The following is a 23034-nucleotide window of genomic DNA, read 5'->3' on the forward strand; positions in this document are numbered from 1 at the left end:
TCAGCTTGTTTGGGGTTTGTTGTGGTGTTTTTTTGAATTGTTTTTCTTTAGTATTCAATAGTTTCACTTACCATTGGAAGTTAACACCAGCCCAGCCGTGCACAGCCAACCTTGGGGAAGAGCATTGTGTTTCATCAGCCCTTCTGGGAAAATGTGACTTGCCTTTGGTGCACACACCTCTCTATGGTTTGTGTTTGAAGTCTGAATCATGGGAATTTTTTTGTCTGGTTTTTTTTATTGCTTGGTTTCATCTTTTGTGACAGCTCTGTCATCTGTCTGTTTTCTTCTTTGAAAGGGGTCCTGTTAGTTCACAGAACTATATTGTATGAGGCAGAGGGCAGTGGTGGCTGCAAAGGGCATCAGTGTGAATGTGAGGATGTTACCACTTTTTACTTCTTTTCTAGGTGCTCAAATGACCCAACCCTTGTTGTATCTGAGCAGGTCTAGAGTTACCCCGTTCAGGCCCTCACTCAGTGGTGAGTATGAGTCCCTGTAGCAATAGGCACAGACTGAGACAGACAAGACAAGGCACATGACCCACAGGACTTTTATTAGACGTGCGCTTGCACTACAGTACAGTGCAGTAGGCACAGTGGAACCAGATACAAGTGGGTTAACTCAAGTACAACAGTTGCAGCACAGAGGAAACTTGCAATCCACAAATCCTGCCCAGAAATGAGGGTTAGTTCACCCTGAACTCTCTCTGACTACAGTTATGGTATAGTTTTTATCGAGCTATGTATTTTAAAGCTCTCACAGCGTGCAGTACTACAGTGCTGTCACTGTTACAGCTGCACTGTGACACTTGGAGGGGTGCCACCGTCTGAGCCATTGTGATACATCAAGATCACAACTTGAAACTTTGCAAAATAAGGCATCCTAATATCAGCACTGCTGAGCTGCAGCTACTTTTGTTCTGTGGCGATGTTTGCGTAGCAGTAGAAAATCTACCAGTTCAATCAGAAACTTAGCAACTCAGTCACCACTTGTTTCCTTGATTTTTCTCTTTGCATTTCTAACACTTTAGCTTATAACTGCTGGAATTGATCTCAGATTACTTGTTAAGCATGGGGGGGAAAAAAAGCCCTCACTTGTTTAATATCAACAAGCAGTTTTTTTAGACTTCACTCAACAGTAATGCACATTCATATCGTGTGTCTTGAAATTTGACCAAAATGCAGCCTTGCAAATTGCTAAGGGAAAATGAAAGGGGAAAAGTTCAAACTAAAGCCCATTTAAACACAAAGCTATTTTACATAAGATGTCCATGTGGAAGGTTTACACATTTCAATTCTTGGTTCTGAGCTGGAGAATTGTGTTCTGCAGAAAAGGACACCTTCAGAGATAAATCCCAGAACACTCACTTTTGTTCAGTGCAAACAGCCCTTCAGAGGAAGAGAATAGCAGTCAGAAGAGAAGAATTTGTAGGTAAATGTAACCATTTGGAGTATCTCTTCAACTTTTGTTATATCATAAGTATTTTTTATAAGATGCCAAGGACTGACAGTCATCTATAGACTGGTCTGTGTGGTTGCCTTAAAGTTCATGCTTATAACTAGACCAGTGTTCTACAAAGAGTTGCCGTATGAAATATGTTAAGCACCAAAGCATTTCCAAAATATCCTTTTCCAACCTAGCTGTTCTTCCTTGATGAGAGAATTCCTGAGAGCCCAGTGGGGTCTCTTGTTTTAGACTTCAGCCAGCAAAGTAGGAGGAAGCACCATTTCACCTGCGTGCGCCTGCTCATCCTGCTGACTGTCCTTTCTCCTGCTCTTTGATTTGCTTAGTGCTGTGAAAGCTACATGTAGGACTGGGATGCAGTTTGAGGGGATTCTCAGATTCTTGCTTCTGTGTTCATCTGTGACTTTTCCAAGGCATGTGCTGAAGATGCCCTTCAGTTCTAGGTCTTGGATGTAATGTAGGTCAGATGAATCACAGCTGTCCCCTCCTTTTCTTTGTGTCATCACTTAACATCAGTTTGAAATGTGTGCAAATCTGAGGTGGTAATGCTTTACTACCCAGAATTCACAGGCACAAACGGCCATGGCACCACATGGTCCCACGGGACACTTGGATGAGTTGCACTCTTCTAGATGAGCTCTGACATTCTGCCTTGCGTGGATGACCTCTTACTAAGCACTGGTGTAAGGTATTTTCTGTATGTTCTGTTTCACACAGTACAGAGGGTCATGAGACTGCAGTCTCTGTGGTGAGACTGTGATTGTCTAGTTCTGGTCACACAAAGTTTAAGCACTGTGACACACTGAATGCCTGTCACTGTGAGAGGCAAGGATGTAAGTTCTGAATGAATGTCACTTTCTGCCATGTCTGATATCCTGATGGAACAGACATTAGTGCAACGGTCAGAGCTTCAGGACAAATCTCTCCATTAATTAATTTCTGTCAGGTGTTTTTGTCCTGTACTTAAGTTACCAAAATTCAAAGATTTTCTTGTCTTCTACAGGTGTAGAAAAAAGCATCTTTAATGCTTAATCCTCTCTGCACTGCAGCTGCTTCGTGTATGATATAATCCTCATGTATTGTCAGTGGACCAGTAACGTTCAGTCTTGCACAAAGTCGTGAGCCCAGGTTTTGTTCTGTGTTGAGCTGGAGATGCTTTCCTGTTGGGAAGGAATTGACAAGTTTGAGTGAAACCAAAACAAAAACCTCGTGCAGCATCTGTGAGCTTTAGACATAGTTAGTACCATTTATGTTTCCCCATGGAAACAGAAATGTGAACAGATAATCCTTGCAGTAGATTTCTGTCCTTGCTACCTCCACAGAGCAAAGCAGCCATCTCCATCCTACAGGGCTTCAGCTCCACTGCAAAACTACATGGGTGCATCAGCCCAAGAAATCTGTAGTTGCAAGTCTGTTGTTTTTAAATCCTAGCATATAATTTTGCTTATTTCTTCCTTTTTTTTTTTTTGGTTTTTTTTTTTTTTTTTTGGTTCAAAATGACTATGCATAACTGAGAAGGAAAAAATAAATTCTGTCATAAACTAGCCTGAGTGGTAACCTAAACTGTTTATTTGATGTAATGTGGAGTGATTCTTTCAAATAGATACATATTAATTTGTGCAGTGAGCCATTCAGCTCCTGCTTTGAAGTGCCCTGTGAGAACAGAACGAAATTTCTATTGTCATTGTAATTTGGCAGGATAGCACTTCCTCTAGGGGTGGGCTCAGTTATTTGCCTGATGCTAAAAACAGTGCACAGGAAAATGCCCAGCATGCTTGCATGGATCTGCTACGGCTTTTATTGCTAAGTGACATCTTACTGTGTTTTTCTCCACTTCTCTGCATTGCTGGATGTGGGGCTCCTTGTCATAGACAGTTTTCAGGCTGTGGCAGATGTGCTACATTGCCCTTGGAAATGATCATAAATATGATTCCTTCCCCTTCCCATTTTTTAACTCTTGGCTACTTAGATGCTGTGGAAACGAAACAGAAAATATTAGATGTGCTCTGTACTGCTCTAATATTTGCTGTTTGTGGGATAGAGACTGATATCGAAGCACAAACTAGAAATTAGACTTTCCCAAGTGAAATGTAAGTGCAAAGGAAACGTGTAGCCTTATTGCTGCATTTTGCAGTACTGCACATGCCTAAGCTCCTACTAGGCATATTGTGCTCTCAATTTGATTTTGTGACTCTCTTCAGTAGGTGGTTATGGATTGTAATTGGATATTCTGACAGTTGGCCTTGAGGCCGTGACCCAGTTTGAAGTCCCTGCTGTATTACACAAGGTACAAACGTAGCCAGACAGAAGGTCCTGTAACAAACCAGTGCTTCTGCTGGGAAAAATAATAGTTCACATAACATATTAGTTTAGAGATGTCCACACAGTGCAGGCTTTGTGCGTTTGCTGTGATGAATTGTTTGAGGACTTTGAAAGTTGTTCTTTCCAGGTGCTATGATGAGCCACAGACACACGACCTGAAGTCAGCTCACTTTTTTCTTGTGTAAAACCTCTGCTGAGGGCACTGAGTGGTTTAGGTCCACTGCCTGAGGAGAGCTACTAATGATGTAAAGGTGGAGTGAGGGCAGGTTGTTGACTGGAGACTATCTTTGAAATCAGCATGCCTTTAGCACCATGGCTTTGTACTTAATATCAAAAATGTGTGGTGTTTCTTACCTGTGTATTGTGTTAGCACTGTAATGTGTCTGATTTTTATCCAGCTTACTACCTTGAAAGCCAGACACACATTTCTGAGTGTTGAACAGCAATTGGATGGGCTGCCTGGAGCACATGACAGCTTGCTCCTTGAAAATGTGGCTCCATAGTAAAAACTGAGTGTGATTCTCATAGTTCTTTGCTGGTTTTGGAGGTACAGCTGTGTATTGCAGTGATGCCATCATACATTCCACATACCAGGCTTTGTCTTTAAGGAGATTTTGTACAATGCCTAGACTTCTCTTTCAACTACTATTAGTTCCATGTTTTTCTGCAGAAAGCAATTGATATCAATCCTGTTTCTTACAATTTAAAATTGTAGATCTTTTGCACTAATGGCAGAATTGTTGCTATTAAAAATACAAAAGTTTAGAGGGATGCTTATTGCCTTTTATTTTATGTGACATCCTGAACCACCAGATGGCCTGAAAAAAAACCAGGAAGACATAGTAATTTGTGTTTTGCAACTCACTGGGAGAAGTATAGTTTAAATCCCCTTCTGTGTAGTGTTACATTGTTCCTTGAGAGGTTTTGAAGGATTTCAATCAAGGGAAGGTGGCTGAGACACCTGAATTTTTTTTTTGTGGTCCAGCCCTGATGCTGTTTAGAGAGTTGTGACTTGATCCGAGTTGGTCTCCTGCCTGCTGTAACTTTGTCTGTAACAAAAGAGTAGAGTAGCACTAATTTAAGGTAAAAAAGAAGTAATAATTTGAATTATTGTGGAGTTTTACTAAGAGCACAGAGCCAATATAACAGAGCTGTACTAAAACATTTTAACATTTCCCTAAAATGTGAAGCTCTGTCTTGAATAACTTGACTTCAAGATACTTGTCTTGTCTGTAAGGCTGACTTCTGTTTATTTGCTGGTAGAAAGAATGGGAGAGGAGAAACAGAAAAGAGGAGCTCTTAAAGATTTCAGTGATAAGCCTCCTAGGCACAGGCTGGTTTAGAAGCAGATTGTTTGTAGCCTGAAGCTAGGCTGCAGTGATATTTGCAGCTTCCTTGTTTCCAGTTTTCCTTGCTTTGCCTTCAGACCAGTTGTGAAGATGTGATTTAATATAACCTGTCTTCAGCTGCATAAAACTGATATGCCAAGGCTGGGACAATCCCCTGGTCTCCCTTTATCATCACCAAAGTGAGACAGACTTGATTTTCACGTTGGTGTTTGGATGAGATGAATCTCTCACTCTGCTGGAGAGATGCAGATATCTCCATTGGCTTTTGAGAAATACAGAGGAAAATGATCTGTAGCTAAGTTGCTTGATTTTTTAGGTGGCTGAAGTTAAGTGCAGTGAATCTCACCCAGAGCACCTTATTTGCTAGCATTTATTCTTCCATCTGGGGAGTTCACTCAGCAATAAGGAGCGACTGTAAATTCTTATGTTTCTCTAACCTGATGCAGCTTTATTTTACCTGGAAATTATTTTCTTACTATTCTCCAGTTTAATGAACCTCTAGACTGCTGTTGTCTCTTCAGTTACCTTGAGAAAAGCCTGGATAATTATTGCAGACAGAAGGAGAGCAGTAGCCCCTTCTTGTGTTGTTTGACCAAAACAGATTTGCTCAGATTTTTGTTGTCCCCCTGTCTTGTATATTTAATATTTTGGGAAAAATCCTGCATAGCCTTGCTCTAAACTTAGATTAGAGTGACTGTGAATGCAACTGAAATTCTCTTGGGATTCTGCTGTGCTGCCATGTGAGTTCTTTGGGTTTGATTTGTACTTTGAGTACTTATGTTTTAAAAGAGAAGAGTAAATGCAACATTATATGTGGTTTCACTTAACCAGTAACATGGAGTAATCTTCCCTCACTTCACCAAACACAAATCCTTTGGTTGGAGAACATGCTACAGTGCTTGGTCTAAATTTTGTTAGGAGAAATATGTAGATATGCTAATACACATCATTCTAATGCTCTTCCATGCTGCGAAGGTCTGGCACAGACATAGAAACTGAATTTTCTTGTGAAGGTGTGTAGGCTACTGGTTCTATGTTTTTATCAGCAATAAACTGGGGAATACAAGCAATCAGAAATAAAAGAAGAAAAGAAAGAAAAAATAAAAGGTAGGGGGACATGGGAAAAGGAAAAAACCATTAAATGATGCCCTTTGTCCAGAGGCTAGCCATTAGTTCTTCTTAGGGTCTGCCTTTAACTCTGCAGATATTCCTTTTATGTAATTTTTGAAATAGATGCTTTATTACCTTCAATCTTCACTGACTTTGACATCTGTGCCAGTGATTCACATCACTTGTTCCCTCCTGGACAATTTCACCATTTCACTCATTTTGCCCAGCCCTCCTCCAAGTTTTGTTAATATGTTACTGTCCAAAAAATGGACTTGGTGTGTTTTCTGCAAACTCTGCTTTCTCTGACACAAGTCAAGCATTTGGCTATTTCTATCTACAAACCTTTCACTGAATCTTCTACAGGCAGATGTGGTACAGTTAACACCTTCCATTTGCACAGCAAAAATTCTCTGCCTTTTGGCTTTCCTGGTTCTGACTTGATGGTGATGAGAAACATTTTTGTGGCCTGTCATTCCATATCTGTCAGCTGCCCTTTCATCTCTTCAGATTTCTGCCAGCTCTCCATGGATGGACAAGGAATTTTTGTGTAAGACCATTCATAAATCCTACTTACTTTCTATTTTTCTTTTGCCAGTTTTCACTCTTGTCCCATTTCAGTAACTGTAGAGATCACTGGAATCATGTAGAAAAATCTATTTTGGTGGCCTTTTGACATGCTTGAAGTAAAGTATGGAAAAGACTCCACAATCATTATTTTAGGAATGATGTTCTTGTCTGGGGGGTTCCTAGCTTGTAAATTTTTCTATTATGTTTTTTCAAAAGATGTTTCACTGGATATGTTTATCAATTTGAGAAGTTAATGTCCTAATACACTGTTTCTTTGGCTATTTATTATACCAATAATGTTCCACCTAGCAGTTTGTAATACAAAGTGACCAGAAAATTTCTGGTTTCCTCTCTCTTGTCCTGGTGGGACAGGATGAAAAAAGAAACAAGAAACCCTTTAAACAGTTGTAGCGAGTCTTCATAGAAGCATGTAAATTGTTGTAGTAATTGCTGGTGTCTAGCTACAAAAAGTTACCACAGTGAGCTAATTAAAGTTAAGACATGTTGCATTCTCTTTTCATTACATTTGTAAGCTTGGCTCATTCTGCAGGGCTCACATATTAACTGTGCCAAAAGATGTCTTTTCTTAGGTGCAGCTTCCTTGAATGATTAGTCTGAGATGTTTCTCCAGTATGGGCTTGAGGTGTCTTTTTTTCCTGCTTTTTGATATTTAGAGAAACATTTTTACCTGGAACCTTACCAAAAAGCAAAATTCCATTAACCTGTAGGACACTCTGTTGATATTTAAATGGAATATGTTGCCCACTCAGATTTTGGCACCTTTTGGCAGCACACGTGAGTGCATTTGGGGTGTAGGTTGGGCTGTCGGTATTACACGTGCACAACGGTGAGAACTTCCGGTGCCTTCTGAGATAAGAGGGACAGAACTTGTGTATCAGGTGAGACGTGCCTTGGCTACTGTGATGTTCTGGTGGTGCTTTGTTTGTTCCATTGCCTTAAAGATTGTCAGGAAAATGAAATGTCATTGCTTAGTTACATCTGGCCTCAGTAATGTTTACACTTCGTTGCAGAAGAGGGCAATGTCAATATACTAATAATGTGAAAGAGAGCAGAGGACAGTGAAATGTTACAGGATTTGCTGGGAAAATGGCCCTGCTAGCTTTGCAATAATTTGCTTCTGAATTTTGAAAAGTAAAATCGTGACTGGGATTAGAGTTTGTGAATTTTGGCATTTTTCTTCTCATTATTTGGTATCCAGAATGCTACTTCCTGCAGTTATTACCTGCTGCTTTTCAAAAATAACAATGGCATCACAAATGTGATTATATGGCAGGATGGCTTTTTTTTTTTTAGTACAGAAAGTCACAGACACAGTCTCTGGCAGCCAAATAAAGAATAGAAAATAGGGAAGAAATAGCACTTATAGCTCAGAATTAAGAGGTTTCAGTGGGTTTTTTATTATGCCAGCCATTTATAGAACAAAATTTGTATGTTGTGCTTCAATAAAGAGTACTATGGGGTAACAATAATACATGAATTGTTATTTGGGATATGATAGAGTACGTATTGCAAAAATAAATAGTAATAAGGGAAAATCAGAATAATAAAAGCAGTGAAAGGATGTCAAAGCAAGTAGAAGAGGTAGGATAATTAAGAGAAGGGCAAGCTGTTGAAGACTTGTATTTAAAGGGAGAAGGTGACATGTGAACTAGAAGCTAGGAATGAAATGCAGTGTGGCTAAACTGTCGCTCTGTGTTCCCCAATCCTGCAGATCATGCTGTGAATGAATAAAGCCACTGCTCTTGATTTATCATACTTCTGCTTACTAGGGGAAACTTGAAAGAGATTCTACATCCTTTCAGGGAAGGCTCTTAAAATGCAGAGAGATTTCTGTGGGCTCTGCATAAATACAGAACTATGTATTTACGGAGTGATTTTCAAGTGTCTCTGTTATTTTGATCTCTCTTCTGTTGCTAACAATATGGAACAGGATGGAGAATCAGTCATTTGGGTTTATGTACATTTTCTAGAAAACCAGAATATTTTTCCCACCTTAGCAGAATTTCTTAGAACCTAAACAGAAAATTACTTGACAAATCTGCTCCTCAAAACTAGCCAAAGCTGTTGTATTTCTGGGGTGTTTATTCTGTATTTTCTGCCCTCTCTTTCAGGTGGCCAGTGCTTCTCTTGGGGATGGAATGAACATGGGATGTGTGGTGATGGCACAGAAGCAAACGTTCATGTCCCAAAGCCAGTAAAAGCTCTTGGCTGTGCAAAACAGATCTTAATTGGATGTGGGGCAGGACACTCCATGGCCCTCTGTCAAACTCCTCCCTAGACCCAGCACACCTGGAATCATAACGTCCTGGACGGGGATGGACACCTTTGGATTGTGTAGCTTAAAGGAACTACAGGGGAGATGCCCATGATTAGCAGAGTAGTTGGAAACTGCAGATATTTTTCCTAAATCCCAAAGGAACGACTATGCATAAAAAGCTGTAACATTTTAAAAATTATTTCCTGGGTTCTTACCACAGGAATTGACTTTCTTACCCACGGATAGAATTACAGACATTCTGCCTTGATGCAATACAACTGAAGACAAATTTACATTTTCTTGTTCCTCTGAGAAGTCTTTGAGGAAGAAACTGACTGCTTAATGGCTTACTGGTGTATAAATTCAGTCTGAAGAAACGGTCTGAGAAAGGTGGTTTTTGTTATTGTATCTTTACATCATGAAATGTTTCACCTGCCAACTTCTGCTGCGGTTGTGAGCTCCCAGCAGCTCAGAAAATTGTGTCACAGAGAAATGCCAGTGAAAGTGACTAGATGCATACACACTTTTAAAGAAGATTAGGATTAAAAGAAAAGGAGCAATATAATGTAGAAGGCTTGAAAAAGGGGAAAATGAGGCCCTTTTGAACTTGCTTTGTCTTGATTAAACTGTGAAAGGAGCAGTATTTTTCATCGGTAATGTTCTCTGCCAGACATCAGTTTATTATAGATTTACAGGGCTGCAGACCTGTATAAGTTATCATTAACTTGCAAACAAAACCTGAAGTTTCTGAAGCTACTGCTTAGGGAAGGAAAACTTCTAAGAGCTTTTCGAAACAGTCAAAAGGTTCCTGTCAAAGGGCATAAGTCAGTCATAGCTGCTGAGGACAGCTTGATCGAAAGTAGCTCCTGTGTTTCCATCTGCCTTGGAATAGGAAGACATCAAAATCTAACCAGAAAGATTTTACAAGTTCTCCAGCCTAAAAGGTAGACCAGAATGCTCCTGATAATTTCAGGTTAGTTCTCACTTCTGTTTTCAGCCCAGCTGAGCAGCCCAGCTGAGTTGCTGTTCACAGCATGCCCACAGCACTGGTTCCAGGTGGGGGTTTGACAGAGAACGTAGGCCTAGCACTTGTTCTGGTAGGAGAAAGGAAAAAGTGTAAAATGAGATGTGTTTGCCTATTAGTAGCAAAATTTTGGAAGCTATTTATAAAACTGGTTTTTTCCACACAAATACTGTGGATGCCATTAAACTGGATGTTTATCACCCACAATACTTATATTTGCTGTGGTATTTAATGTATTTCAAGTTCTAAATATAGAGAATTCTACTGTGTAGTAAATGCACCTTTTAATGAGACCTACTGTTGCTAAACAGTGGTTTAATTTTTAAGGCAAGCTTGCCAAGGAGGAAGCCTTACAGAATTACGAAATGCTCAGTGAAAGGCTCTTAGGAAATAGGACAGCAAGACCTTCTAACAATGTATCAGCTTACACATGAAGGGGAAAGAATTAAGGTGATAACATGGACTGCATGGGGTTTTTCACCCTTGGTTTTACAGCTGTTATAGTTCTTGCCTTCACTTTCAAGAATATTTTATTTTTCTGTTCAACAGATGAGAAACTTGAGCAGACTATGAAGCTGATTTTAACTGTTACAGATACCAAAAGAATAATCAAATGGGTCCTTGGCAAAATATGTAGAATTAAGATTTCTACTGCAAAACATTTTTTTTTAAATCCATGAGTTAGTTGTGGTTCTTCATGGCAATATACTGTTCCAGGCTGTGACCTCTTGCACTTTTAATTATCTAAGTTGATACTTATTGACTGTTCTCAATCCCACTTTCTGGATACCAAAGCTTCTCTATTATATGCACTGAACAGTTCCTCATGCTGTCTTTGACAGTCTGTCTGAGGTTTCTATTTGTGATTTCTGCAAAATCTGTGTACCAAATAAACATGTTCTCTTGCTTCAGTAATCATCTCCTCTAAATAAGTCTGTTCCTTGATTAATCACAGCCATTATGTGCCTTACATGAGGTTTACTGGACTGGACATGTTGTGACTGTGTGCGCTGTAGCTGTGGTTCATTGCAGAGGAGACCAACGAATTATGTAACAAATAAATGTGAATTGGTATTTGAGATTGTTTTCAATTTTTCATGCCTGTAATGTGAACACATTTTGGAACACAAAGAATGATTTGGGGTGATAAGGTGAAGAAAGAAAGGAGTGTGTCAGTTTGTTCCTGGTCCTGATCTGGTGTTTCATATCTGCATCTGATCTTCATCTTTGAAAGGCAAGAACTGCGTTTTTCTCTCCTTTGTTGTGCATATATAGCTTGAAGATTTTGGGAAGTAATGACTTTTCTTGACGTAGTGAGTGCTTTGTCATCAGTCAGGGCTTCTAGGTGCTGCTGTAGTACAGAGAGTGAATAGAATTCATTGTAGGAGGTACATGGCTGAATGTCAAAACCAAGTTGCTGCTCATTCCTTCAGAAGTCAATGCCCTGTTTTGTATGTCAGTGGCTTTGTTTGCAGAATAAAGCACTGTACAAAATCAGCTATGGCTTTATCTGTGAGGAAGGGAACACATAGTGAAAAGTTCCTAATCAAGTGGAGGAAGACAACTTTCTGTGCTGATGTTAAGAGTTTGTGACTGTTGCCTGTTGATAATCCTCATGGAGAAGGTCAGTCTCTGCAAGGCAAAATGCAGACCCAGTGTGCTGCGGTTCATAGAGTTCTTTTACAGGTCTTCTGTGATAAACGAAGCAAGAAGCCTGTTACATAAGCATTCTGCATTCAAGTTCAATTGGAAATAAACTGACAAAGTTTATAATATATATTTTTACAAAAAGACACTGGAACAAGTTAAGGAAGTGTCTGTGCAGCTGCTCTTCCCTCCTGTTTTCTGAAGATAAGGAAACCTGCCAGTGAGCTGACATTCATGAGGGAGAACAAGTTGTGAACTGTTGACCTTCAGTCCAGAGAACTTTCAGGCCTTTGGGTGGAGGGGGAGAAGGAGAAAAAAGCTATTGTGTGCCTTTCTGTTATTTGAAGTCCTGAGAGATATGCAGATGTTACTCATGCAATCTCCATGTGCACCTGCGCAAGATGCTCCTCTTCCATTTCAAAGAACATTCGTGGGATGATGTGTGTGTTGTGTCAGAAGTTTCTGTCCTTGGGGGATTTGTTTGGGCCACGTGGTGGTCACTGATGTTATTTGACTTGGTGTGGCATTCTGAATTACTTGATGCTTTTGTGCTCAGTGTGCCAGGCTCTGTATTTGAAGTGTGCTCATTTGAAAGATGGAAGATGTTTTGCCTAGTCACCACTCCTTATACAACACTGACTTCTCTGTCTGCATGTGGGCAGTCCTTTTGGTGTCTGACTAGTCTTGCCATCTGCAATCACCACAAAGGTCACTTCTAAATGAGTGACAGGAGCTTTTGCTCAGCTGCATGTTTTGAGCACGGAGAAATTGTGGGGAGGGTGGGAGAAAGTAATTTGATTGTGCTTTTTATGGCATGTGTTGAGTCGTGAGACTTAGAGATGAGGATGGACAACTGATCAAGGAGATCAGTTTGAATGTACAAGAGAAAGGTGACCATGGAAAAATATTTAAATGGATGGCAATAGAGAGCCTGATACAGTCAGCTAGAAAATAGGGAAAAGGAGGGGGAGGACAGAGCCAAGATACAACTCCTGAGGACTGAATAATCTCACAGCATAACAGCATTCCAGCCTGCCGGTGTGGTGGGAGTGAGATGAGAGACAAACTACTCTGTTTCGTGGATGTTATTGTTCTCCCTCTTCCACTGTTTATTTATAATGTGAGTTGTTGACCTGCAGTGTTTGGGTTTTTTCTCATCCACAGCACATCTTGAATTCCAGTTCTTCTCAGCAAAAACTGCAACATCCGTCTTCACCTTGCAGCCTCAGAAATATTTTGATCAGGTCTCTGATCTAGTCCAGCATTTAACCAAATACTTACTAATTTTTCCATTTGATTCCATGAATTCTGGATCTGATTTAAACAAGACTTAAGTAATTTTGGGACTTCCAGTTCCTTTTTCCCTGTTAGAGATCAAGATGATGACAGATCTTGGTCACTCTGAGCAATTTTGGATATTTTTAGGGTGCATGGTAAGTCTTGGGCTTATTCTTTTAGCTAGGTATTTTCTTGAAAAGGACTCCAGAATTTTTTAACAGTATTTGAGTCCTTCTTATGCTATTTGCTACTAGCTGAGAATTCCAAAGGCTTGGAATGGATACAGCCTGGGGTTGAGAATCATCTTGTGTGGTTTTGATTGTGGTTCAAAATGTGCACAGTAGAAAAGTGGCACTTACATGGAATTTGCTGACAGCTCCAGCTGACACAAAAATAATTGGCCACTTTAACTTTTTACATATGAATATCTTGATACATGTGCAAAAAAGAGGTGTAGTACGTGCTTTGTTCTTTTGCTTTAGCTTTTGTGCTGTTCTTATTTCCCAGTAAATGCTGATCTTGCATGTTTTGCTCTATGTTAGCAAGAATAATAGCCTTGAATTTAAATGCTTTGCTTTTATGGAAATGGCCTTCTACTGGGTGAACATAACTGAAGATATAGGTCTGTATCATATGTGCCTTTGAAGTTAATTTGGAGGAACTGCATGTGTAGAGCCCTTCTTGTTTTGTAACCCATTTAGATGTTAAAGGACTGAAGTCAGGCACAGTCTTGAGCTATTTGTGCATTTCATTCAGGTTCATCAGTCAGTTGTCTCAGCATTCACCTGCTTTTAATGCAGCAGCAGTTTTTACTCATCAGTGCCTCTGTAAAACATTGAAATAGAGTATGTGACTGAAAATATTCAGCAGTGAAAATAGTCTCTGTATTTGAATCATGGCCTGGATGAACCACGTGTTTCCTTGTGGGAGAGTGAGGAAGCATAAATTTAGACTATTGGGAGAACACATTCTTCAGCTTGATTGGAAACAAGAACAACAAACTAGTTATTCCTGAATAAAAGCTGGCTGAAAGAGGAGAAAATTCAGGGGTGACATTTATTTTGCAAAATTTTCTCTGGCATTTTTGTTTTGTGACATGTTGGATTTTGTCTCATTTCCAGATGTACCTTTGCAGGCTGGTAGGGAATGGAGTGTAAGTCCAATTCCTGTGTTGGTTAGCCTCTCTCTCAGCTCATTTCCAACTTCCTCACCTGGTTCCAGGCTGCTTTGCATGCAGACCAGCCAATTATCTAGACACAATGCAGTCTTGGGGAGGAGTTCTGTCTTTAGGTTTTGGGGTTGAGAGTTATAAGTGGAGTTTCAGAATTTCAATTCAATATTGTTCCAGTACTCCCTGGTCACCAGAGTTCTTTTAAGTGTATGTGAACACTTTGCTAGCAGACTGCACTCTTACATTTTTTTTTTATTTAGAAGCGAGGTCAGGAATTGGGAGATTTTTAATGTTCTGACATGACTCTAGTTTTTGGCTGCAAATGTCAAGTGAGTTTAGCTTTTGTTTTGTTTTTACTGATTTGAATGCATCAAGACATGTGGTACCTAAATTAGGGCAGCAGAGGAGTTGCCAATCAGTAATGAAAATGCTCTGTCATTTTACCTGTGTGGGTGCTTAATCATTTCCCATAATAATCCTCTGCTTTAAAGTACAAAAGAAAAGGGATTCCTACAGGGGCATTGTGTTCTTCTGCAGACAGGGAAATATGGCATCTTTCAAATAATGAAGAGATGCTTCTCTCCTCTGGTGCCTTAATTCTGAGTGGATTATAATAACTATTCCTTCTTAAATATGGCTTTTCCTCTTTTGACATCAGAACACTTAAAAAAGAGCATAATGTCACAGAAACAGAAGCTGACGCACAAAAAATTAAATTGGCCCAACCAAGGTAACTCAACATGTCCACAGAGGAGTCTAGAATAAAATTCCCATTTCCTGAGTCCCAGGCCAAGACTCTGCCTTGTAGGCTTGTGGCTCTTGATGATTATTTTGAGTTAATCTCACTGTCATTCTTTCCCTCTCTCCTTGCTCTTCTTTCCCCCTCACTGCTGATTGCTGTTTCCACCACTCCTGCTTGCATAACCCATTTTCCAAACTCATCCTGAGTCCTTCTCATTTCCCACCTCCTGAGCTAGTGCCTTTCCTCCGGTCACCCACTTGCACTGATGCCACCCCAGCAAAGCGTGGCCCCTACTGAGCTGCTTTCCCTGGTCTTAAGCCTTGTCTGCTGTTGTGCTGCTGTGACTCACAGTCAGCAGCCTCTGCACAGGCTGTGTCATCCCTGCTAAGCCCTTTGAGTCCAGAGGCATTGCAGGTACCTCAGAGTGACAGCTGAGCTAACACAAATGTAACATTTTGCCTTTTGCTGCCCAAGAATTTCTAGCTTGGGCAGCGGGAAAAAAGAGGGAAGCCTTGGAGCATGCACTTTTAATATTTGGTGCCTGGAGATGTTTAAACCTATGCACTTGCATGAATTTTTTTAAATGTTTAAGTGAATGCTGAGAGTTGAAAACTTGGCTTTGCCAGGGAAGATATCTTGTTATATAGCATTTGCCATGTCAGATGAAGAAAGTCGAGAGATGCAGTTCTGGATCTGGTTTTGAACATTCTGTTGAATTTGAATTCAAATATTGTTCTTGATTGCAAATGAACATTTTTATTTCCCTAGGAGAAAAATTGGGCACTTATAGTCCTAGATGAATGCAAAGGCTTTGGGAGTCCTGAACAGACAGGTATTTTATGCCCAAACTCAAGTAAGTGAGTGACTTAAAAATAACCTACATAATTTAAGCGTGTTTTCATGAAGTGAAGGTAGTTTGTGTGTGAGCTCAGAGGCAAAGTTCCTTCCAGGATTTATATGGAAAGCAGAAAAGTAGGCTGCTTTGTTTTGAAACTATGAAAGGGATATGCAAACTGGCAAGGTAATATCTTCAGGATATCCTTTTTGTAAGCAGTTCTGTGCTCAGTTCTTTTTTGAATGCTCTTGCCTTAGCCTGCTTGCTCTCTTCTGCATTTTGGTCGGCTCATTTGTCCTAGCAGACATTTGTTTCAGTGATGTATTTTCTTTTTGGCCCTGAAACTTTAAGGAGAGAGGAGGCAATTTACATGAAAAATCACTTTATCCAGATTAATGACTGCTGCACTTGACTGTTATCACAGCGGTTTTAGCTAGGTTTTTTTTTTTTTTTTTGGTGGAGTGAGAAAGCAGAAACCTCTTCTCAGAATTTTCTTCTGTCTAAAATTGCAGTTGTGGAGACACATCAGGTGGGTCCAGAAAAAATTAGTACCTTCTTGTGGTCAGAGGAAAAGCTGTATGTGTAGAAGGTGTGGTTGAGCTTTATAGGTTAGCAAGTAATAAGCTGCTAATTAATTGCCAGTGGGTTCACATGAAGGGCCAGCACTGGGTCTTAGAGCTGAGAACTCACTGCTGAAAGCTGAGTTTACAGAGGAGGAAACACAGATGTTCCTTTACAGCAGGAAACATGCAGAGTATAATTGAACTACAAAACCAACTTCTGCTCTTACTTGCCATAGTATGAACTCAGAAGTAGCTGGTGGCATTACTGAAGCCTGAAGTCAGAATCTACCCACATGGATAGTTTTAATGCTTTAATAAAGACATGCACCTCCTGTAGCGAGAGGGGGCAAGCTTGAAGGAATTAATGTTTTAATCATAATACCCAAGCAAAAGCTCCTTAACTGCAAGACTCCTGGGATGATGTGGTAAATTTCCCTTAGGATTCAATGCAACAGCTTCTGAGATTTTCCACTTCTCTTGTTTCCCTCTCACCCTGTGTTGTCAGAGCTGCCACTGTTGTGCAAGGGGAACTCTGGGGTCAAAGAGATCTTAAGCTTTAGAGCATCTCTTGAAGGGCAGTGGATGGTTCTGTTTCTGAAGGTTTATAGAAGTCATGGTTACCTCAAATCAGAATGAGCAGAGGGGAACCTAAATGAAAACGAGAGTGGGGAGTGTAAAATGTAGCACAGCATGACAGTTGTGCCCAGCCTGTTCTCTGAGGTTCAGATTGATGGAAGGTGAAGACCTACATGGGATTTACAGGGCTGAATTGCTGGTATTCCTTATAGTAATGGAGAATTAGCACTGGGCCCTTGAGTTAGTGTTAAATAAAAAATGGGGCAGATAAATCTATTTCTGGATTCTTAATACATTATAAGAGGAAAAGTTGTTCATTAAGCAAATCCTGGATGAATCTGGATCTTACCTCTGGAGGTAAGAAATTTATCTCCTGAGAATGACGGCATAGAAACAGTGTGAGAAAAATAGTTCTTGGGAGAAACTAAAGCAGAAATCAAGTACATAATGCTCTATCAAGGGCTACAAAGGATCTCTCTAATTATGTACAGCTTTTCCTCTATTCCTAAAACACAGTTTGAGGTCTTCCATGTGTTTCTTTTGGAGTAGAGTTTTGTGACGACAAGGTCCAGCTGCAGTTGGGTTTTTTTTTTGTGTATAATTTAGCACTTACCAGAGCCAGGAGTGTTTCTTCTGGTTTTTTTTTTTTTTGGGTTTAATCTCTACTTCCTCCAGATCGTAGGGATACTATTCCTTTGCATTTCCATTCCCATCAGTAGCTGCAGATGCTGTAAGTTGGCTAGGAGTTTGACAGCTCTTTTGAAGTTCCTCACGTGAGAATAAAGGTGTGTATCCTTCCTTTATAGAAGTACTTTACCAAAAATGCTCAGGCAACTAGAATGCTCTTGGCACATAGTCCATAATTGTCTTTTTTAGCATCGAAAATGGAACTTAATCCCATTTTGTTTCTCAGATCTTACTGGTGCATGTTTTGTGTGGCAAATCGAGTGTGACTCGGACACCTGGATTTCTTTCCATTTCGCATCAGGTGGACTGGTGTGGCTCAGTGATGAAAAAGTGAAGGACGGGGCCCGAAGAAGTAAGAAAAACTGAATTCATTTAATCAGCTAAAAAGACAAACATTTATTATTGTTGGGGAGGGAAAAGGAAGATACCTAGATCATTATAGGGGTTTTTAATCTTCCCTTGTAAAATTACTAATGGTGTGAATTCTTTAGACATCGGTTGTATCAAGTGTTTGCAGGCTTCATTTATTATCTACTAACCAAAATTAGCATTGTAGAACCAAAGCAATACCAAGCTTTTCTCCTACATTTCTGTTGAGAACACTGTATTTATTCAAGATTTTAGAAGCAAGTCTCTGGAAACCCCTGATTGCTTCAGAAAAGGATTCCCCTTTACACTATACAGCAGGCACTGAAACCATGATACAAAATTTATTTTCATGCTAGAATTGTTTTGCATAACATTGTGCATGCATTTTACTCAGTACTAAATTGCATACAATGCTGTTGTCTTGTTTCTTAAACTTTGAGACCATTTATACTTGAGTATTTTCCTGATTTTGTACTATAAGTCCCAGTTTTAAAATAACACCTCTTTTGTTTAAAATTCATACTGATTACTTAATATGAACAATTTATGAAGGGTCTTTACGTTGGATCTATACATCAATAAAATACAACATAACCAGAGCTGGAAAATTAACCAGCTGTTACTGTCAGGTCCGAAGGAAGGTCCCATGTGTCACAAGCATGCCAACAAAAACAGACAGGAAAAAGTTTTTCTTATTTTTATACACTTCTAGTTGGATTAAAAGTTCTTGATTTCCATGTCGGTGTGATGAACTGTGAAGGCGTGGTCAATATGACCGATGACTGCCTGATTGCACTTTTTAAAACCGTTACTCTTTATCTTGTATACAAAAAGAAGCGATCCATAGCAAAGAAATGTACAGTTTTATAATGTTTTACATTTTCGCTACAACAATGTATGTAAAAGTAAAGAGCTTTGAAAGAAAATATATAACTTTGTTTTTTTTTTTTCTTTTTCCTCCTTAATCATACATTTGCAGTATTTCTTGTGTGTGTGTTGATGTTTTGTTTGTTTTTTGTTTTTTTTTTCATTTTCATTTTTGTCTTCATGCAAGTCATGCTTTGGAACAAAAAAATAGATTAAAAAAAAAAATCTTCTACAGTTTTGTTACATTTTGGCCGTAGAAAAAGCCTGCATCTCTAGTACAACTCCAGAACCACGAAGAATCATCCACAAAACCTGCATGGAGCGATTTAACTTTGTCCAAATGAGAAGGTCTTCTATGCCTGCACAGTTCCACAGAGATGTTTATTAGCCATCAATGTTCATCTCCATCTTGCCTTGTCAGGTCACTCTGACTGCCTCTGTTGGCATATATTTAGCAATGACTGGACTTTCTTTGCAAAGATCTGCATGTAAAGAATACAATCAGTACTTGAGCTTCTTCCCTGCGCTTTTCACATCAAGCTCGGCATCTTAGTGTTAAAGGAAGGAGGAAAAGGTGAAATAGCTACATGCAGAGGCAGCCATATTCTTCTTCAACAGGATTTTTTTTTCCCATGCAGTCAGCCAGACTGAGACCTCTCTACAGTGTGTCTGAGTATTGCTTTCAGCTTAAAATAGGTGAATTTGCCCATGCAAAGTTTCATCCTACTGTGCTTGTTTGCTCAAACTCCTGCAGGGTTCCTATGGCTCAAAAATATCCTGAGAAAAGCAAAATCTTCCATCGTTGGCATGTTTCAGCATCGACTAAACGCCTAACCCATTCCATACAGAGCCAGTAGATCCACCATTAGCCACAATAAGCATATACTAGCAGGATGCACCAGGAAGGAAGCCATCTGGTGCATCTACCCTTCATCCTATGTAGTGATACCATGCAGCACGTATGGCCCACCAGTACTACGCCAATGCCTGCCTATTGTCATCTGAGTGCTATTTAGGAGTGTTGTCACCTAAGCATCAGAAGTAACACCGTTTGCAGCGGGTGCTACTGTGAGACATTGCATCTTCAGACTTAGTCACCTGGACTATATGCAACATCGCATAGGCTAATTGAAAGTAAAGCTTTTTAGACCATTCTCTGCTACTGATCCATGCTACAAAATAGATGGGATGGGAGACCAAGAACGTCTCACTGGGCTAGGAGAGCTGTAGGGCGCAGACACTGAGGATAATCCTATCGCTTTTCCACTTATGCCAGCTATGCTGTTAAGGCTCCGTGACATTTCGTAACCTTCATTTAAAAGAAAAATGCAAAGTACAGCATTGGATCAATGACAGAATGGACTAAGAATGAGGTCAACATTGTAGCCAGTTCAATAGCATCTGCATGCATGGACATGCCGAGAGTAGTATCACTTGCAACATGACTCAGAAGGCCATTGGAATACAGAAAAAATTTAAAATATATACATTAAAAAAAAATCATTTCTCAAGATGGTCAGGCTATGTAATTGATCCTACAGGCAGCAACATGGTGGTACCCTAAAAAAAAGAAGAGTCAGTGGGAGGGATTTTCTATGTCTCCGTCATACACTCACACATATGTCTCCCTTCCACTTCATGCATTGTGACCTCAGACAAAATTAAGGTTTGTGGTATCTTTGTGGGGCAGGAGGGGGGCAAGGCAGCAAAATCCATAGAATTGAATGTGTTGCTATAGAGATACTACTCCTTTGTTCTCAGCAATAAAAAAAAAAAAAAAAGAAAATAAAAAGAAAACAAAATTGCATGCATTCAATTTCCCTCCCTCCCTCCCTCCCCCCTTTCTTTTTTAGGCATGCACGTAAACAGCTCAGCAAGTGTACAGAGAGTTGCACAAACTATGGATGAAATTCTGTTGGAACAACAATTAAGATGCTCTCAACATGTTTCAAACAGGCCAACAATATGCTGACGTATATTACTCTTTAGCCAACCAGCCTCTGTTTCATTCAGGAACGAGAGGAGGTTGCAGTGCATCGTGAAAACCATACATTCCCCATCCCAAAGGATGTGCCATTTGGAGTGTTCCCCTGATCCACTGGAACCACCTGAACTCGCCCAGGCTGAATGAACACGGCCAATGCTTATCCAATACAGAATCAAGTAAAACGCTTTGCTACAAAGGTAAATTTTAGAGAATATACTTTCATATGAAAGTCTTGTGGTCCTACTATATCTTTGTTGATGATAAGCTTTAAACTTATAAATACATACACTATCTATAACTGGCATTTACTATAACTATTGCCCATCATACAATGGCACATGGGAATTCCATACTCCATACTCAGTGTATGGTTATGTCATACAATCTTTGCAGTTTTAAAATATTGACTCTATCTTATACTATATACAGTACACCAGTGGTAAACACTGATTTGAAGAAAGTGAGTTCTTTTACAATTTTCCCATTCCTTATCAACTTTGATGCATATGGATGTAACTCTAATTTTGGGTTTGTATGGTTGTCTCACATTAAATTATTTAAGCAAAACAGTCTCTTTTAAGAAGGGAAGGCTTTTTAAATGGAATTTTACTTCTGTTGCTAAATAGATTATTCTGGCCATTAGCAAACTACTTCTGAGAGATTCCTACCTGTCAGAAATCTGAAAAACTAACTAATAATGATTTATTTATGAAAGGATTTTAGATGGATTTATTTTCTGATTTTAAGACACCTGTGCCAACAGATGTTCATGCTTTTCTTTCTCTATTGAACTAACCAGCAATGAATATCCAAATATTTTATTTTTATTAGTGCTCTGTAAAGTCACTAAACAATAATTTTTTTTTCTTGAGTATATTTTGCTTTTGTGTTTTATCTCTTCTGTCTGCCACCTCCAAGTCTGTGCTCCTCAGAGTCTGGTAAGCTCTGTGAGCTTTCCAAGTGACAAATCTTCATTGCTATGAATTGGTCTCTCCTTACGGGATGGGCTAATTTAAGGATATAGTAGAGCATCTTCCACTAAAGCTTTCTGCACCAGCTGGGGTGGAAGACTCGACTGCCTAGCATAGCTGCACAGGGTAGTTACAGCTCCTCAGGCTTTTCTTTCTGAAAGAAATAGGTTAGAAACTCCAAATGCAGACATCAGGTGGTGGTTTCCAGCCCAAACGTGCATCTCTACAGCAAGCGCACTATCGCGTGCTACAGCTAAGCTGACTTTCTCTTAGTTATTTAAACCGATTGCTAGCTACGTGGTTACAGGGCCCCAGCTACATACCCTTTCTTATTCCTCCATCAGGCGGGCAGGGATATTCCCCGGTTGATAAGAGGAAGCAGGGTCCATATCTCTCCCGAGTGCCAGAGCGGGTAAAGGGCAGGCCCTCATCAGGCGTAATAGCCTGGTCTATGTGGGGACAGTCTTCGTTTGCCAGCGCCGCCTTGGCCACCTCACCATTCAGTTTCGAATCTTCAAACATATAAGCAGAAGGCTATTGAAACACTATGCACTGTTTATTAGAGTTTCAGCTGCAAATTAAGGGTTCACAGCTAAAGACTTCTATAGCGACACACTAAAAGGTAGCACATCTGTCCTAGACACTGCGTTCGTGTGCACTGCACCAAAATAAAATAAAGTCTGTTAAGTGGGAGGAGAAACAAAAGGTGATCCCGTTAGGTGTGACAGCAGCCACCTGTACATCCGCACTGAGGGGCCCTTTCAGAAAGGGGCGTGCAGTGGTTCCTAGTCCTGCGAGCAGAAGACCGCGGTTAGAAATCAGAGTATGTTTTTGCATGGCATTGGATGGTGCATGGATGACCTGTTTGTCATGGAGCCTACTGTCGCTCAGAGCTCTGGAGAGGCAGTGGACTGAGAGTTGTGTTTGACTATTTGAGTATATTCTGTTTGTGCTGGTTTACACCCATGTGCGGTATTACTGAGGGGGAAATTCCTGCTCTTCCCCTCCCCAAAATTTACCCAGATGGTTTTATAGCATTTCCGGTATCAGTCATGCAGAATGGCTGTACACGTTTTAGACACACAGAGTATGTTACGTATGGAAATACGACAGCAGAACGTGGATTTAAAGAAAACCCAATCCATTTTCTGATGTTCTCCTCTGAAACGCATACAGTAGTTGCAATGCCAGCACAGGACACTTACATACACAAAACACCACAGCAGGCCA

General features: G+C 40.0%; 2 protein-coding genes across 4 annotated transcripts in view; one reads left to right on the forward strand and one right to left on the reverse strand.

Annotated features, from left to right (window-relative positions):
• SERGEF (secretion regulating guanine nucleotide exchange factor) overlaps positions 1-11185 on the forward strand; it is a 142364-nt gene extending 131179 nt beyond the window's left edge. The window contains exons 11-12 of one of the 2 annotated variants that reach the window (XR_005953440.1): positions 8942-10060; positions 10661-11185. Coding sequence is in view for 1 of the 2 variants with exons in the window: in XM_041415053.1 (XP_041270987.1) it covers positions 8942-9108 (167 nt within the window). In the remaining variant the exon portion in view is untranslated. Of the gene's footprint in view, positions 1-8941 lie in introns of both variants that reach the window. The other variant, XM_041415053.1, reaches the window with a different exon arrangement.
• Positions 11186-18185: 7000 nt separating this feature from the next.
• KCNC1 (potassium voltage-gated channel subfamily C member 1) overlaps positions 18186-23034 on the reverse strand; it is a 105655-nt gene continuing 100806 nt past the window's right edge. Inside the window, exons 3-4 of one of the 2 annotated variants that reach the window (XM_041415051.1) lie at positions 22128-22316; positions 18186-20155 (exon numbers count right to left, since the gene is read on the reverse strand). In XM_041415051.1, coding sequence (XP_041270985.1) covers positions 20019-20155; positions 22128-22316 — 326 coding nt within the window. In that variant the 3' untranslated portion in view covers positions 18186-20018. The remainder of the gene's footprint in view (positions 20156-22127; positions 22317-23034) is intronic. The other variant, XM_041415052.1, reaches the window with a different exon arrangement.

This window comes from Onychostruthus taczanowskii, unplaced genomic scaffold (genome assembly GCF_017590055.1).
Source record: "Onychostruthus taczanowskii isolate IOZ18803 unplaced genomic scaffold, ASM1759005v1 scaffold49, whole genome shotgun sequence".
Lineage (NCBI taxonomy): Eukaryota > Metazoa > Chordata > Aves > Passeriformes > Passeridae > Onychostruthus > Onychostruthus taczanowskii.